Source organism: Typopeltis vanoorti, chromosome 15 (assembly GCF_054136105.1).
Source record: "Typopeltis vanoorti isolate ZY-2024b chromosome 15, IOZ_Tvanoo_1.0, whole genome shotgun sequence".
NCBI lineage: Eukaryota > Metazoa > Arthropoda > Arachnida > Uropygi > Thelyphonidae > Typopeltis > Typopeltis vanoorti.
The window spans coordinates 84,052,029-84,070,718 of NC_143563.1; the positions used below are offsets into that span (position 1 = coordinate 84,052,029).

The 18,690-nt window shown below is 36.8% G+C and overlaps 1 protein-coding gene across 1 annotated transcript; it reads left to right on the forward strand.

Moving 5' to 3' along the window:
* Window positions 1–1,308: 1,308 nt before the first annotated feature.
* Window positions 1,309–11,167, forward strand: LOC150098941 (uncharacterized). The gene is made up of 2 exons (XM_090405838.1): window positions 1,309–1,318; window positions 10,527–11,167. The coding sequence occupies exons 1-2, from the start codon at window positions 1,314–1,316 to the stop codon at window positions 11,086–11,088; spliced, it is 567 nt and encodes a 188-aa protein (XP_090261964.1). The 5' UTR covers window positions 1,309–1,313; the 3' UTR covers window positions 11,089–11,167.
* The last annotated feature ends 7,523 nt before the right edge of the window (window positions 11,168–18,690 follow it).

Consider the following 18,690-nt stretch of genomic DNA (forward strand, 5'->3'; position numbering starts at 1 on the left):
TTGCATCACTGAAGACGACGCTGCATGTTGGTACAGGTAATGTGCGGCATGCATACTGCGATCCTACAATGGAATCCGATGTTGTGAACCTCGATTCTGAATGTTTTTGTGCAGATTCGTGTTCAAGTTGATGCCCGCAACTCCCCATTCAACGTGTTTGCCGATGAATGGCGGCTTTTATATATTATCCTTCGTAGCACCCTACGGTCACGATCGGTGAATGTGGTGAATCGTCCACTGCAGATAGAACTTGCAGTTGACTCCCTGCGCTTCCATCTCATTATGGTATCACTGATTGTTGATCTGTGATGGCCCAATGTTTCAATAGTTTGCTGAACAGATAGGCCTGCTACATGACATCCTATCACATCGCCTCTTTCAAACTCTGTCCTTGGGAGCATCACACTCCTCCAATTTATACCGACTAAAGACGTGACTCGCCATGCAACGATGCACCATGGTTTGTTCCACCTGATCTTGCATTTGATCAAGCAGTTTTCAACATTTTCAGATTTTTTCTCAAAACATTAAGTTTCATCAAAATCGGTTGGTCCATTCTTGAGTGATTACATTTGGACGAACGAACGAACGAACAAATATTACGAAACCAAGAAGTGCTATTACGTGAATGCATCTAAAAATTGCTGAATACAAAGAAAATTCAGTCATACTTCAATAATTACAGTAAAATACTGAAAGGGCTAAATATAAAAACAGACTTACCTATACATTTGAACTCCCCCCTCCCCTTGAGAAAGGGGAGATAAGATGCCATTATGTTCCACTTATTTAGGAAAAGGTAATAATCCCTAAAATGATATAAAGTAGTTTCAAAAATCAAGATGATTTTTCTTAAAAAAACAATTAAAAACAAAATTTAATAAATTAAATAAATTGAATAAATAATTTATTCATTACGCATTTAGCGGGGGGGGGGAACTTACTGTAATAAAAATTATTCATTAACATTTAACATAATTATCAATAATTATTCATTGTAAGCATAACAAAAGAGCGCGTGATAGCAAACATCTTCACTACACTTTATAAAATAAAAAATAAATTTTATTTATTTTATTTTATTTATTTGCATTAACGTACATTTGTTACACGCCAAAAGAGAAATTCGTCTGCAAAGAAAGCTCTGCTATTATACGATACCAAATCATTCTTATTAGACAGCATTTGAAGTTCTCCAGAATGAGCGAAGGTCAGATTAACCTAATTACTTAGGTTAATTACATAATTAGTATTCGTGTGTTTACTTAAGTCGCTTCCATCACAAATTGCAGAAATATGTAAAGGAAATGCAAATGAGGTATGCATAGTAGCAGACGAAATTATGTGAAATGAATTTCAAATAAATATTTTACTTAGACATAAATAACCATGCGCATGTTGCAGACGATGGCTTTATTTTATACGGGTAAAGCTGATTTCTTTTATATTTTCTAGTTTTAATCTGTTTAAATAGTTTACTAATATGTATTAGTTAACAAGCAGAAATCTAGACTCGCGTGCGTGCTTTAAGTCTTCTGGTATTTTCGTATCAAAAATGAAAGGCTTAATTACCTGACTGATGGATGATCATTAATAGTACAACGCAACGGAAACTTTACAATCATTTGTCATCAAATAAAGAAAAGAAAATATTGCTATTAAACATCGTATATATGAATGAATAAGCTTAAGATTTTAACTCCGCAGTTTAAATTTCGTTATTTCAGCAAGCAGTTTGTTTACTTAAAAGAATATCCACAAGAAAGCATAATTAGATTCCAATTTCAGACCGTGGCGCCATCTTGAGACAACTCATAAATGTTTAAATGACATTTTAAAAAAGAATTATGCATTGTTTGTCTTTTTAAACATGAAAAAGTAGGGATTTATTCTTTCAGGTAAAGATGGAAACATTCATGACGTCACGAATTCTCTCCGGAGGGACGTACCGGTTTCATTTAAATTTGCAAAAGCGTCTTTTTTTTTTTTTACGTGTGACGGAAATACTTTAAGAGAATGGAGACACGAGACATTCTCTTGAGATTTGAATGAGGATTTCGCAGTAAGTACATCTTTCATATCGTTTTTAATGATTTACTCAAAGAAAGTGCGTCGTGCACTAATCCACTATGATCAAAGACAGGAGTTGCCATTAAAACATAAGAAGCTCACTGCACTTCTTTGTGTGGCGAATCAATCAGGAAGGATTTAGAAATATAATGGCGAACGTCTTTTTATGGTTTATTCCCAAATGGTGTTCGGAAAGTGTTATTTATCTCACAAGGCTCAACTGTCTCCGAGAGAAAGAAAAGTGCCCTATAGGAGGGGGAGGGGTAAGAGGGGATCTGGAGATCCTAAAGAGACGGGCAGTGATTTATATTTAAACGAACATTTGGTTAGCGGCCTTCCAGTTGTGAATTTTCGTCACATTCAAGACAGCAGAGCAGACATTCATAGGTAAGTCAATACGTTGGTCTAATATAGTTTAGTAGACCTCATCAGGTTTTTATTATTAATAATATTTTTTTAGGAATTACATTCTTCTTCCCTTTCATCCAAATTTTCGTCTTTATTTTTTCATAATCTTCATTTTTCTCATGTTGGTTTTGCAACTTTTCTGTCTCACTCTCCGTCAGAGTTCAAACCTGGGTAGCCATTTTTAAATACATGCGGTGGAATGATGACAGATCTACCATCCTCTCGCTTTTCCTCAAAAATAACAATTGGGTTTTGGTTGCGTTCAAATTCCTTTAGAAAATGTCCAGTTTTTATAGGCGTTTTTCCACTGAAAACACAATTAATACACTGACCTGGATTGCCTTCCTTATATAAAATAAATAATTAAATCAAAGATTAAACGCATTCCATTCATTATTATTCACGTAGTCAATGGCCACCAGTTTCAATTTCAACCAAAGCAAGGCATAATGTTATGAGCGAGACTTAACATTCTCAATTAGCCATTTTGCGTTCTTGCTTCCAGATTTTCATTGCCAGCTCTGTAATGGATCTAAGTTTATTCTTGTACTTTGATATTTTCTTCCAACACTGCTTATATCTTTATTCAAGACGGTGAAATAAGTGACCTTTAAGGTCCATAAGTGGTCCCCTGCCTTTAGACTCTGAATGGATTTCAAATTGACTTTGTGAAAGGTCTAAAATAAACATGGCTAAATATAAGTTCATCTCTTAAAAGAAATATTAAGCTAAGTAGCCTGTCACAATCAAAAGATTTGGCTCATAAAGGGACTCAGGTTTTAGTCATAATTGTCTATGTCTTTCAGTTGTTCTTCTTTCCATTTTGTGAATGGAGAGAAAAGATTCCACCGCTGCATAAGACAAGCTAATTCCGTCTCAGTTGAAATGGTTTTGTAAAGTTCCTCTTGTCCTGAACTTCAGTATTCGAACCCGGGTCTTTCTATCCAGTTATTTTTATGCAGATTATATATCATGCTGTATTTTTCTTCTCTCTAGTTAACTGATCATGCACACTTAACACCTGGAATGTTTTATACCTGGGAGACTGTAGGGATTTTTTCTTGTAATTTAGATGAATCGTCAGCAAGATGATTAACCCATCACTGGCTTTAATAATAATTTTAATGATGCAGAGAGAGAGAGAGAGAGAGAGAGACGCAAGCTCCAATTCCATCACAAATGTATTATTCTCTGATAACAAAAGGTAACTTTTTCTTAACTCGAATTTCACTCTCGAAAAGTTGTGAACCCATCATAAGTTAGTATGGGAGGTGAAGTAAGTGTAACGTAAATCTGTAAAAACCAAACACGGAACTTTTTCAAGCTCACTTCGGGCCGTTAATAAGCAGGTTAGCGGTCTCACACCGGATGACGAAAATCATCTAGCCACTTTAAAACGGAAACGAAATTCGATCATTTTATCCGTTTCAGGTTTTGAGCACGTGTCAATAACATCTACTGCAATTAAAATTGCGTAGATGTTATTGACGTTATTTCGCTATTGCTCTGATGACCCTCATTTCGATCGGCATATTACTAGAGTTATTATTATTGCAAAGGTGGCTTGCAATTTCAGCATATAATCTCGGTATTCTGTTATCCTTTCTAGCTCTTTATCTTCTCTACCTCTAGGGTACTTTTTCTTCCCTAAATGATTTTTGTTATGTTCTGCAGTGGACGTCAAACCTTCTATTTTCTTAATGGGACCACTCCGAAGTCACTGGCCGATCTTATCCATTATCTACTTTCCCCTCAGTTATCATCATCATCATCATCATCATCATCATCATTAGTAGGTGGATTTATTTTATTATTATTATTTTTTTTTTATTTGTAGCTTTATAGCGCCTATAAAAAGACGTTCTTGACTAATCGAGCCGATGTTCGCTTGAATGTTTCTACGCGAAATGACAAGGGAGACACACACGAAAAGCTTAAAATAGAAAAAGGGCGATGCCATCACAAGCTGTCTTGTGATATTCCACCGGGATGTTTCAATGTTGCTTGGCATAGCATTCGAAATGTCTACTAGGGACTTCTCGATGTAATCCCGCAAGCCACTAAAATTCTACACGGGGGGGGGAGGCTTAAGAGTTTGCGGAAACAAAGAAGGGACTCACTGGAGAAGATTACTGTACACAGAGGCAGATTACTGCACTAACAAATTACTAACCCGTCCCCACTGTGTGCGTGCATAACAGTCGTTTTCTTTTGGTGCATTGTCCTGTAATACATTTGGCCAATATTTTTTAATTCTTGGGACTCACATCAAGATACGAACCACATTTATTTTGTTGTATTTTATTATTTTACCATATAAATGTCCGAAAATAATTTTTGTTCTTTTTGTGTTGTTTCTCCTCTCGTATAAATACTTGTAGAGGATAAGGATTAAATTTTATAAGTTGTTTTGCTTCCTTTAAGATGATCTCTCGCTGATAGAATTCGTAGCAGTTGACACAGTTAGCAGACGTATACACTCTCGGCTACGTTCGCTTCTCCCAAAACAACCTCGTTTTCCCAATTAACATCGAATATCTTCGACACAAGCAGTTGAAGCTCTTTTCAGTCTAAAGCCGTCTCCTACAGATTTCGTGAATGAGGAGGTAGCAACAAGAAATATGCCGCACGAACTTCTTTCATTACTAACCTATATCTCGTTTCTTATCTACTTACAATGTATATTTAGCTCTAGTCGTTCGTCACTCGCCAACACTTTCGGCAACAAGCATTTTCGTTGCATAACTGTAGTATTTTCGTGTACTTGACTGCGCCTGTAAAAGCTGCTTGCCCGCAACACACTTAGATCGACTTTTTTTACTAACGTAAACGATATTACATTGCATTAAAAATTATTGTAAGAATAGTATGTTTTTTTTAAACGGATACTCAATTAGGCTCTAATAGCTGATCATTAAAATTTTTAAGCTCTTTACCACAATTTATAACAAGTGATAAGAGATATAAAAACAGACAGAAAGTAAAAAAAAAAAAAAAGCCAGAAAAATAAAATGACTCAGATGAAAGTGTATTGGTCATGTTCTGAGAATGGACAGCGGGGAAATGCCAAGGGTGTCTTTATCATGGATTCTGGAAGGACAAAGAAAAAGGGGAACGCCTAAACTAATTTGAAGAATGAGAGCAAAAGAGGGGAGAGTGTGGCTGGATTGGGAGAGTTAGAGAACGATATACAGAGAGAGAAAGATACGATAATTATGTAGGATAAACATGCAAACCTATTATATAAGAAAACGTGTCACTAGTGAGATCAATCAAATGGATTATTAATCAAAAATGTTGACTCCATAAAAGTGCTGATAGCAGCGGAGTTGAGGATGGGCCTCAGTCAAAATCAACAATAAGACAATTTGTTGAAAAGATGGAATATTCACGGTAGTTAAGAAATATTTTGCTGATGCAAAGCAAAAATTTAAAAATAATTAACAAATCACTACGCTTATCTTTGCAAGGACTCACACTGGAGGTTCGGATATGAGATAGTATTACAAGTAGGGACTAATCTGTGATATAGAAACAGAGGAGATCCTTCTCTGGACACGGATGTTTAGAATTAACTCAACGCGAAGGGCCATCGACGCAATGTTATTCCTGTCACAACGAAAAGGGCGCTCTCTGTTGGTTTGCATTCTGCGGGAGAGGGGAAAAATCTCTGAGATTCAATGGAAAATAGTTTTTTTTTTTTAAGTTCTTTCTCCTCCTCAGGTAGGTGACTTGAGTTTGGTAGAAGTAGGCCTGGAAAATAATTCCTACATCTTCAGTCGAAGGAGTTCAAACGCACCTGTTTTCAACCGTGAGGGATGGTCGTTATTCACGAGTGTCACGAAGGCATTTCAGTTCAATATTTCAGTTTCAGTATTATTAGTTGTCTTTTTTTATAATACAATTCGCAACGTTCATGCGAGAGACGACCAATGATAATATCTACTACAAAACTACTGTAGGCGAAATCAGTAGCAGTTTCGAAGTAGTAGCGGACATCAGCTCGCTTACAGACAGTCGCTTATGAGTGAGCTGATGCACTGTGTAAGCTTCATTTTTTGTTTCTGTAGAATTGTTGAAATACTGCGCATCTTCACTTAGACTAGGGAAAGCGAATTAAATACAATTTAATACAATGTCGATCACTTTTTAATGCAGTGCAGTCTGGGGGGGGGGCATCAAGAATTTCTTTCTCCAAGGTCAGGACAAATACAACGTTGATCTCCAAGCAGAAACCCCATTCTCTACGGCGCCCAAATCAAAACAGTTGCGCTATGAAGGCGATAAAGCAACCTCTGCGTGATTTAGTTTTTTTTTTTTTTTTTTTTAACTGTCCTCAGTATTTTTTTGATCGAGTCCAAGAACGTTTTGAATTAATTTTCAATGAATCGAACATGACTATAGTAATAAAAGAAGTAGTCCTTGGGATTATTGTTTAACTTCTTTCTAAGATCTTTTAAGCATTTTAACTTATTTCGAAACCATCATAAGGTTTCTCTCCAAAGCTTTTGAGAGGGTCTGACGCAACAAGCAAACTCCCATCATTTGTTCTGTCTCAGGACTTCTGCAGTTGGATCGCTAGCTTTCTGACCGGATGGTTCCTTATCCTCTTTCCATTCAACTAGTGCCGGAGTACCACAAGGTTCTGTCCTCTCACCAACTCTCTTCCTGCTATATATCAACGACCTACTTCAGTTCACCTGCAACCCAATACATAGTTTTGCAGACGACAGCACATTGCACTCTTCCCCTTCATTCGATAAACCTTACTCCACACAACTCACCTCAACCTACAGAATATCAACCACCACCACCTGATCTCCAAGCCATCCTCCAATGGGGTTCAGATAACCTCGTTAATTTCAATGCAATTAAAATCCAGTTCTGTTTTATTTCTCACAATAAAGAACAATATTCTTCCCAGTATTATCTTTGATAACACTCAAATTTTCAGACAAGATGAGTTTTCTCTTTTTGGAATTCCCCCCTCACATCAAACCTCTCCTGCCATAAACATCACAACCGCTGCGTTCTCAGCTTCTAAAAAACTAGGATCTCTTTTTCGTTCAAAACGTTACTTCACCTCTAAACAGTTGTTAACTTTATACAAATTACAAATCCACTCAGCTGTTGAATACTACTCTCACATTTGGGAAGGAGCCCCTAAGAGCTCCCTCATAAAACTTGACTCGATACAGAGGAGAGCAATTAGACTTATTAATGATCCATCTCTTACCAACTCACTCCCCACACTTTCACATAGACGTTTAGTCTCTGCAATTTGTATATTCTATAAATATTTCCATGGAAAATGTTCATCCGAAATAGCATCAATAATTCCCCCCCATTCTGTACTAAGCCTATTGGAACACATGCAGCTTTCGCACAACATCCCTTCACCTTGAAACCCACAGAACAAGTTTTATTTTCTCCTGCTTCATCCGTGCTACTGCTGTATTGTGGAACAGTCTTCTTTCCTCCCTCACGTGTTTCCCAAGGAATACAATAGACAATCTTTCAAATCAAACGTAAACAAGTTTCTCCTTTCCCAACCTATACACTGTACTAATGTACGGTAGGTTGATCAACCAACCTCTCCTGTATGGGCTCAACATAAAAAATATATTTTAAAAAAACTTTACTTTCTTATAGCCTAATAGTTCAAATTTCAAGATTCATTTTGTTTTTCATTGAAAGCAGCCATCAGATAGATAAAATAAATATTATTTATTATTTCATGTTTATAGCAATTTAAAATAAACGTGCGTTATCTTTGATTCTTATAAAGTACTGTTGCTTTGAAAGGATTTTTGCGTGTTTCCGAATGGTTCACATTCCCCCCACCTTTCTCTTCAATTGATTGGCAGACCAAAGATGGAAATTAAAATTGATTTTTTTGTAATTTGTAATTTTAAGAATAACAGCACATTCCCTACAAACGCAAGACGTTGCTGACTATAAGGGTGAAGCAAAATGCTTTTATAATCCCTGCTATCTGATAAGGTTGCTGTGTGAGGAAAAGTTTATGAGCTAAGTGCTCTGCCTGAGTGGGTGCGATTTAAAGATCTTCATTTGGAAGCAGGATGGCCTTGGGTCTCCTATATTTGGAGAAATCTGTTTCGTCATAATTTGCTGCACTAATTCATTTGGATGTGAAGAGGATGCTGAGAAGAACTTTACTGCTGAAGACTGCAGGAAAGAGTAGATGTAGGGGATATTTGTATCCCGGTGGAGTTGGACATTTCTGATATACCATGGTGGTGCGTTTAAGATCATGCGGAGACATTTGTTTTGCACTCTCTGTAGTTTGAGGATATTTGTACTTGAGGTGTGACTCCAGGCTGGGGACGCATAAGTAATAATGGGTCGAATCATCAACTGATAAAAGAGCAGTTTTTTTTGGTGTCCAGCTTGCTATTCCTATTGATAAGAGGATAAAGCTGTGCAATGACTCTTGATGCTTTCGAACATGAGGCTTTTATATGTGAACTGAAGGTTAGTTTTCTGTCCACTAGTACACCCAGATATTTGGCTTCTGCTTTCCAGGGAATCTTGATATTAAATAGGAAGATGTTATCTTTGGGAGATATTGAGTTTTTAGTGAAGACCATGGCGATACTCTTCTGAGGGTTTCCTTGCAATCTCCATTCCGAGAACCAGTGCTCTAATCTCTGCAGGTTTTCTTGCAGTTTCTTGGTGACAAGGTGCGGTTTAATAGATCTGGGTCAGTATAGCTGTGTCGTCTGCGTATAGGGCAATGATGGATGACATTGGATTGTGCGGAATGTCCGCCATGTAAATCGTGAAAAGTATCGGTGCCAGTAGGGACCCTTGAGGAACTCCTGCCAAGATGCATCGCTGGGTAGATAATATATCATTTAGTTTGACTTGCATTCGTCTGTCACTAAGAAATGATTTTATAATTTGGACTAGATCTAATGGAATGCTAGCTAAAATCAACTTGTATAGTAGTCCAAAGTGCCATACTTTGTCGAACGCCTTTTCTAAGTCAAGAAAAACTGCTCCGGTGTATACATTCCCTACAAAGAAATTCCCAGCTCTTATATCAAATGTTTGTTGGATTTTTTTTAGGTGTTTGATGATATTTAAATAATCTAATGAAATCCAACTGTTTATTCTTATATAATTTTTAATGTTATTATAAGTTATTATTATAATTAATATTTTATAAGTTAATAGGATTTATATTTTAGTTTTGTGATTACTTTTTAGCTCTCTTCCAAAGAATATGTTAAAGAAGAAAACCCAATTTTTAAACATTCACGTATTTCCTAACATCTATATGTGCGCGTGCGCAGTAATGACCATGACGAGATGCTAATAATGAAACACCATTCGAGTTAGAAAGAATGCTTTCGATAAAATATTTATGCAAACATGTCTAGAGTAATTATCTAAGACTGGGATGAACAAAGCAAGTACATTTTTAAGCGCAACAGATATTGCATTATTATTTTCGGAATCACAGAAATCGTTATAACTGAAATGCGTGGATGTTGCTGTTGTTAGTAGAATAATTATGCAACTTAAAATACAAAATCACAAGAAGGAAATTTACAGTACATTACATAAACAAATGCAAATGACTTTTTTGTGAAAAGGCGCCATCTGGCGGAAATTTTAGTAAACAATTTGCGTCTCGTATAGATGCAATTTTTAGGAACTGATTTTTTTTTAAAAACAAAATGCTACATATATCTTTTTTTTTTTTTTTTGCTACAACAGCGAAGAAATTTTATACTAAATGTGCATACTGTTGACAGTGATCTTTGACGTTGATGGAAGCTTTGACGTAAATGGTTTATTATTTATAGGTGTATTTCTGACAAGCGTGCGTGTGTGTGTGTGTGTGTGTGTGTGTGTGTGTGTGTGTGTGTGTGTGTGTGTGTGTGTGTGTGTGTGTGTGTGTGTGTGTGTGTGTGTGTGTGTGTGTGTGCGTGCGCGCGCGCGCGCGCGAAGGCTCGCAGTCATTTTTACATCATCTAAGGTTAAAGAAAATTCATTAATTTGGCGTTATTTCATTTTAGGATGGGCAAAATGCCAGGCTTCCTGACAACCTTCGTATTACTGGTGTATTTACGACAAGCATCGAGATGTTTCGCTGTAGACGGGACTGTTTCTATGCCGGCGTCTAGGATGTATGACATTCCCTTGCTTCTCGGCTACGATGGTTCCAAAAGCGACACAAGAAGGTACAATGACCTACAGTCGGAGCGCGATTTCCAACCACACGTGGTGGACTTGCCTGCAAACAGAGAAGACGCCGCCGACATTGAAAAAAGAGGATTCGGAGAAAAAAGAGGTTTTGGTGAAAAGCGTGGATTTGGAGAAAAAAGAGGATTCGGAGAAAAGAGAGGGTTCGGAGAAAAACGCGGGTTCGGAGATAAACGAGGATTTGGAGATAAAAGAGGATTCAGTGATAAACGCAACCCCAGGAACGGTACTCCAATATTTTTAACATCCCTATGGTTTCCTTTTCCTCGAAACTTTGTTCCTGGATTTGAAGGAATGCCACGTACTAATAAACTGCGTTTAAGAAACCACGGACTCAATCAGTATCCGCTCTACTCATACGGAGAACTCCTGTGATTATAATTCGCTCATCGTTGTCAATTTGAGCGCATACTGGACTGGAAGCCTACATTTGTACTGGATGAAATGAATTTTTAATGCTATTCTGCTAATATTTGTGTATCTCCTTTAATAAAGATACCTTGAAATCTTAATGACTTTTTATTTTTATTTTTATTTTTCTTAAATAAATATATTCAGTATACAGCTTATTTCAACATTTAATTCAAAACAGAATACGTTCAATTTTAATCGTCGTTTGGTTTGAGAAAAATATACATAAAAGCGACCTCATGCGACCATTTAACTCAACATAAAACTATGTTCAATTTTAATAATAGTCGCATGGGAAATAAAATTGCACGAAAGCGACCTCACACGACCATTATTCTAAGCCACGAAGTTTTTAACCGAGCATTTGGCTACAGATACTAGAAGCATTGTTACTATCTCGAGACCTGCAAGTTGATGGTTTTATTTAGTAGCTGAACAATGGTGCACTTTAATTAGAGATGCGAAGCATTTTCTACAGGTAACTTTTAACATTTCGTAATATTTTAGTTAAATTTTGAAGAAAAAAAAACACAATCATAATCATATTATTTCTCCTTCTTATTATTCACCCAAAAAGCAATAAAATAAACTATTTTACTAATAAATTCAGAAATAAATTTAAAAAATTACAAAATTAAACATTAATTCGATGTACTTAAGTTATTTCTAAAACAGGTGCCACTAGAAATACATATAATACCTTGTTTTCATTGTTATATTAAGCTGTTTTGTTGTATCCAGGATGTTGCCGGTATTTTAAATTAATTATAATATTAGTAGACGAAATCCAATAAAATATAAACCACTTATGTATTTGCTCTCGTGAGATGTTCCAGAGTTCTACTTGAAGCTTGAAACACGTCATCTCAAGCCCAAATAAAGCCCTTGAATAAGTGAATGTCACTCGAAGGTTGCTACCCGACTGTAGATCCAATTAGAAGTATATATAAAATTCTTAAAGTTCATCGGATATCTCAAGTTATATAACGGATGAAGGCCCTCTTAAGCCAATGATGTAATTAGTAAATGCTATATTTTACCTTTCGTTGGGGTGGGGGTAGGTAAGTAGACATGAGCGAAAGATAACGTATCAAAGAAATGCATTTATCTTATAACCTTGGCGGTCCCTCTATGTGTCAAGTATGTCCTGTGTTTTTATTAATGTAAACTATAAGCTGAATCGAAAAAGTGTACAATTTCTAGGGAGTGTCATATTACCGAGGTTCGCTATCTAATGAAGAAAGATAACACCAAGAAGGTAGAGATAGATGTGTAGAATTCTAAAGATTTCCTTATGCTAGTAATTATAAAATTCTTTCTGCGCAGTTTGAATTTTTATTTTTTTATTATTTTTTTTTCATGACAGTCAGTTTTTCCTTTTATATATCTTTATTCTTAAAAACTGCAAATTAAAGAAAAACATACATTTAATGACGTACAATCAATATTGTACCTGTCCGTTAGGTGTCAGCACCTTACTAGTCATTCCTAAGTATGCATGGTGGATTACCTATATGGTGGCACTGACGTCAATTACTGTATCAGTTTCTGGACATATTTTACGTTGCTAAATGTCACTTAGTGTGTATATTGGATGTTTGTGACACCAAAATAAATCTAGGATTTTATTTATTTATTTATTTTTCGTTTTGTTTGTTGCTTTTGGCATCTTACCTTAAAATAAAGAAACCCTGCCTTTGAAAGAATTTTTGAGCACGATAATCTTATAATTAAGATTGCACAGTTGAATTTTGTAAAAAATTCGATCATGATGTTATGAAATGGAAAAAAATTATATATATATATATATTTTTTTTTTTATGAAATGGTAGTGTTTATAGTTTATACAAGATTTATTCTATTGAATTTGTGTTCCACTGGTTTAGTTCTCATAAATAAATAAATAAATAAAAAGTAAATAAAAAAACTTGTTATTTTTAAAAAATATATGAAATATTGGAAAAATATGACAGGTGTACATCTGAAAGAAGCTGTATGTACCATCGATTCCACGTGTAGGAATTTCAACCAGCTTGTACAATCGTAATGAGAGAGAAAAAAAAACAAAAAAAAAAACGAACTTTTGAATGTAATTTTAAGAAATTGTTCAGTTTCATGTTCATTTTAATGTTAATTATTCCTTAAATTTTTATAAGAAATCTGATTTTTATATAACCTGAGACCTATTGCTGTGGACGTTTTTGTCTCGTTTTACTAATAAAAAACTTTTATGTTATAATCGTCTTAGTCGGAGATTATAAATTTAAGAAATAAAGTGAATTTTAATAATATCGATATTAAAATTTATAAAAAAATTAAAGAATATTATTTTATTTATGGAAAAAATAAAAATAATTCATACACCTCTTATAAAACATTATTTAAATTATAAGTAGAGAACAGCTTTTCTTTTTATTATTACTCTCCACAGCATCTTCCGTAATGATTTACTCCTAGATAAATATTGCAGAGAACTGAAATTTTAGCTAGTTTTAAGTGAAAGAGAGCCAATATACGGAACAGAAACAAACTTCATCATCAGCTATGCATTGAATTCATTGGCTGGCAAGGAGTGTAAAGATGGTACGTGTATTATAGTCATTTTTGTAAGAAGGGATTTGTCAGAAACTGGAGCTCTTCGACTGACTCTTCCTTATCATTAATAAGACGGATAGCTCTCGCTTCTAGTGTTGAGATAATGTCTAATTATTGAAGTTTGTAATGGAGAAATAGATAATATGGTTTGGTCTTCTGAAGATGAAGGAGATGATATGGGCCTCCATAACTCAGTCGTTATAGACGAAGCCCTTATGTATTTCTGGTCGGAAAGACCTGGGTTCGATTCCCGTCAGTGACGTAAGGAACCTTTATCTGGTCTCTTTCAACTAAAGTTTTTTTCACCCGGAAACTCCGGATTTTCGTCCCCCAGAACAGCTAAACAACCGGCCCGTGAACACACGCATCTACAGACATAGGACACATCGGGAGGCATAGGGCTAACCATATTATCCTCGAGACGGTAGCGGTTAAATGTAGAAAAAAATCCTCGAAACCGGAAGGTAAAAGAGGAGTGAAGGAATAATAATAATATATACATAGGCGAGTTCAATTGATTTCTGTGTTTGCCCATAATACGGAGAATTGCAGCCACATCAAAAACGGTACACATCTGGACAGTTTAAGTGGCTGTGTTTTGCCGGACAAAGTTTGGTTAGGAGAGTGAATAAAGTACAAATGTTCTATTTCTTGAGAATATTTGACAACTCGGTTGAAATGGAGCTAACATAAAAAAGGGAAATAACACCTTTGTGCCGAAGGTCATAGGAACGTGTCAATTGATAAGGTAGCATTCTGTAAAAGAAAACTGCGTGTGTCTTATTTTTTAGAATGCTACCTCATCTTCGCTTGCATATCCCTATGGCCTTTATGACAATGTGGACTCCAAATGACTGACCGGTAGTTGTTTGGAGTTAATTACGGCCAAAAAAACCAAATCTCTAAGCCTAATGTATTAATGGTGTTAACTGCATATTCTTCTGGCCGGTTTGGCTGTTAGAAAAAATTCCGAGTTTTGGGAAGAAAAACCCACAACTCTGTATGAAACTGGCAAACTTACCTTCGGTGGAAAAACCATTCGGGATTCGAATTCTGTTGGTCTTTCCAACCGATTAGAAGAAAATATTCTATGTTTAAATGGCGGAACAAGGCTACGGTACAGTCAGGATCTCCAGTTGCCTCGATTTCCATGCTGTTTGAATTTGATTTGCGAAGCGTTAAATGCTGATTATTAAGTAATATGTAGAGAGTGCACTAGATACACAACACGTACATTTACACACGCGCACAGGTTATAAATAAGTGCAACGAGGCTAACTTATTTTACTGAAAGGACAATGACTAGGGTTAATTGCTATTATCGCAGTAAAGAATATGCCAAGAAAGTTCGACATGATTTATACGGTATCTGGTTAAGGAATTTACCAGGGTTATTAATCTAGATAGGCGTGAATTTTTTGTATAATAAACTAGAATTTCTTGTACAATTTAAATGAATTGAATAGAACCACCCAACAGATCCAGATTTTCAGAATCTCTTCAGTTCTTCCGTATTTTTTTTTTTTTAAGCCGGGTCAAAATATCTGGTACAGCCAAAGAATGTAATATCTAATGTGAATATGGCATTAATAACGAGAAAGAATTCCCGAAACTTGTCTTTCATTTCAAAAGTTTGTTGATCAACGTGCCATCAGGTCTCATGCTATACCGGCATTTCCTTATATTTTTCTTACTGCTCTTAATAGTTGTAATAGTTGAAGACTTTTTTTAAGTAAAATTAAAATGTTTGGGTTAGAACAGCTGAAACAAAAAAAGTCACGGAGAGAGAGAGAGTGTGTGTGTGATAGAGTGGGACAATTTTTTTTTTTTCCTTTTCCTGAGACGAATCCTGCTATCTTGGTAAGATACCAGCTGGTTAGCTCATCTCATACAGAAACCAGCTAACCTTCAGATGAAAAAGTTCTCATCAAGGTTCCTGACGTCTTCGAATCTAAATCGTTCCAACTGAAGGTCAAATGTGGTGACAAGCTCACAAATACGCTACAGAGATGCTCAAAAAAAAAAAGAGAAAGGATGTACATACTGTGAAGAGAGGATAGAACAAAAGTGCAAATGCCTATCGTTTTTGTGGTTCGATGGGCAATCGAACCACATAAAAGTAACACCAAATCAGAATTCACACCTCAACTTTGTATTTATGGGCTCATCATAAAAACAACGCAATTACACATCATTGCACGTGATTACGCGCATGCTCAGAATCAGCATTCATCATATATCAATATCAACAATACTAATATAAAATATATATATAAAATAAAACATAACAACAACAACAACAACGTTACTGGCTTGCTGGGTGAAGCATAAAATGCTTTTTATTTTCCCCTTTATCTGTGTGGAGAAGCTTGATGGGGGGGGTTGTGAGTCTTATGCTCGCACTTTGTGAACTATGGAGTTAGCTCTGTTCTGCTGAAAGCAGGATTGCCTTAGGTCTTTTATGTTTGTGATAGTCATGTTCACTATAACTGGAAGCTTGTCTGATTAGTGGGTTGGGATGAGAATGTGCCTTGCTGAAGAACTTTTCCGCATGGTCATGAAGGAGAGAACGGATGTCAGGGGTTCCAGTTTCCCTGTGGACCTGCGTGTTTCTGACGAACCATGGGGCGTCCAAGATCATCCGCAGGCATTTGTTTTGTATCCTCTGTAGTTTCCGGATGTTAGATTTGGATGTGTGACTCCATGCCGGGGATGCATATGTGATTACTGGTCGTATTACCATCTGATATAATAACAGTTTGTTGCGTTTATCCAATTTGCTGTTGCGATTGATCAGGGGAGAGAGTTGGGCTATGGTTCTGGATGTCTTTGTGCCTATGAGCTTGATATGGCTGTTTAAATTTAGCTTTTTGTCTAGCTGTACTCCAAGGTATTTGGTTTCTGTCTGCCATGGTATCTTTTTACCGAGGAGATGAATATCATCTTGGATGAAGGCTTTGCGTCTGGTGAATAGTATAGCTAAGCTTTTGACGGGGTTTACTTGTATCATCCAGTCGGAGAACCATTTCTCTAGCTTTGTGATGGTATCCTGGAGACGACTGATCGCCAGGTGTGGGCGGAGAGATCTTGTCATTATGGCTGTGTCGTCAGCATATAGGGCTGTGATGGTAGTCCTCAGGTTCTGAGGAATGTCAGCCACGTAGATTGTGAAAAGTAAAGGAGCATAGAGATCCCTGTGGTACTCCTGCCAGGATTTGGCGCCTAGTTGAGATGGTGCCATTTATTTTTATCTGCACAGATCTGTCGGTGAGGTATGATTTTATTAGACGGGTAAGGTTTATTGGAATGTTGGCCTGAATGAGTTTGTAGAGTAATCCTTGATGCCATACCTTATCAAAGGCCTTGGTAATGTCCAGAAAAACTGCAGCTGTGTGAAGGTTCCAGTTGTATCCTTGAGTGATATGCTCCACTAGTCGGTGTATTTGTTGCACTGTGCTGTGCATACAGCGGAAGCCAAATTGTTCGTTTGGAATTATTCCTAATTGGTCTGATTTTACTTGTAGTCTTGAAAGGATAATTTTTTCAGCAATCTTTCCTAGGTTGGAAAGCAGGCTTATTGGACGGTAGCTTTGCGGGAGTTGTGGATTGCTTCCTGGCTTTTTTATTGGTATGATGTCGGCTGTTTTCCATGCAATGGGGAAGTGTTGTATCCTCAGTATTGCATTGGTTATGTTAACCAGGTGTATAATAGCCTTTCTAGGAAGTAATTTGATGATTCTGTTAGTAATTCAATCTGGACCTGGAGCTTTTTTGTTGTTTAGATGATTTATGATGTTGGTTATTTCAACTGGAGTAGTGGGGGTGATGTTGGCTGGTTTGTCTTCGGACTGTCTTAAGGTACGCTTGACCTGCTGGTGGACTTTATATATGTGGGTGATGTTTATATTGTCATATGATGGGCTGCATTGTTTTTCTAGGTTTTCTGCTATTGCTTCTGCTTTTTCTTTATCAGTGTGCGCCATTCCATGAGCAGTTTGCATGGGCGGTAGGGGGTTGTGTTTTTTGCGCAGAATCTTCAGAAATTTCCATATTGAGTGATCTTCTGGGTTGAGTGATGATAGTTTATTGTCCCAATCCTGATTCCTGTGGATTTGAAGTGCTTTTCTGACTTGGTTGTTCAACTTGTTCAGTATTTTCTTGTCCTGTGGGGCTCTTGTGTTGAGGTATCTTTTCCTGGCTTTGTTTTTTGTTCTGATGAGATCCATGATGTTTTCTGGGAGCCGACTGGTTGGGTGGTTGGTTGTGGTTTTGGTGACTGCTTCTAGTGCTTTTTTAATTTGGCTTGTTAGATTGCTTACTGCTTCATCTATTTCTTCTTTTTTGTGTATGATGGGTACAGGACCAATGTATTCTGGTAGGATTTTAGCTAGCCTATCCCATGATATGAAGGTGTGCTGGTGGGCCAGTTGGTCTTGCGTGCCAAGTTTGATCAGGATTGGGTTGTAGTCAGATGAGAGTTCACTGATCGTCTCTAGTTTGTATTGATAACTGATGTTTCTAAGGATAGCTATGTCAAGTACATCTGATCTGCCATGAGGGCTGTAATGGGTGTGCTCAGTGGGTCCTGCTACCACAACTGAGTTAAGTGTTGAATAGTTGAGTAGTATGCGTCCACTTCTGTTGTTGGTGGTGCTGAACCATGCTGTGTGTTTGGCGTTCAAGTCTCCTGCTATGATGGTGGGGTCTGTGGTGCCAAGGACTGCATCCTGTTGTCAGTAGAGGGTTGCTTGGTGAGTTGTAGGCAGCAAATATCTTGAGGCTTCCAGCATTGTTTGTGTGGACTTGTATTCCTGTGGTCTCCAGGTTTGTAGTCTGTGGGTTGGATATGGCATTGTGGTGGAGGTACGGTTTGATGTAGATGGCAGTGCCCCCCCCCCCTCTGGTGCTGAGTCTATCTGTACGGTATATTGTGTATCCTCTCAGTTTTGGGTTGTTCGCAGGTCTTAGGTG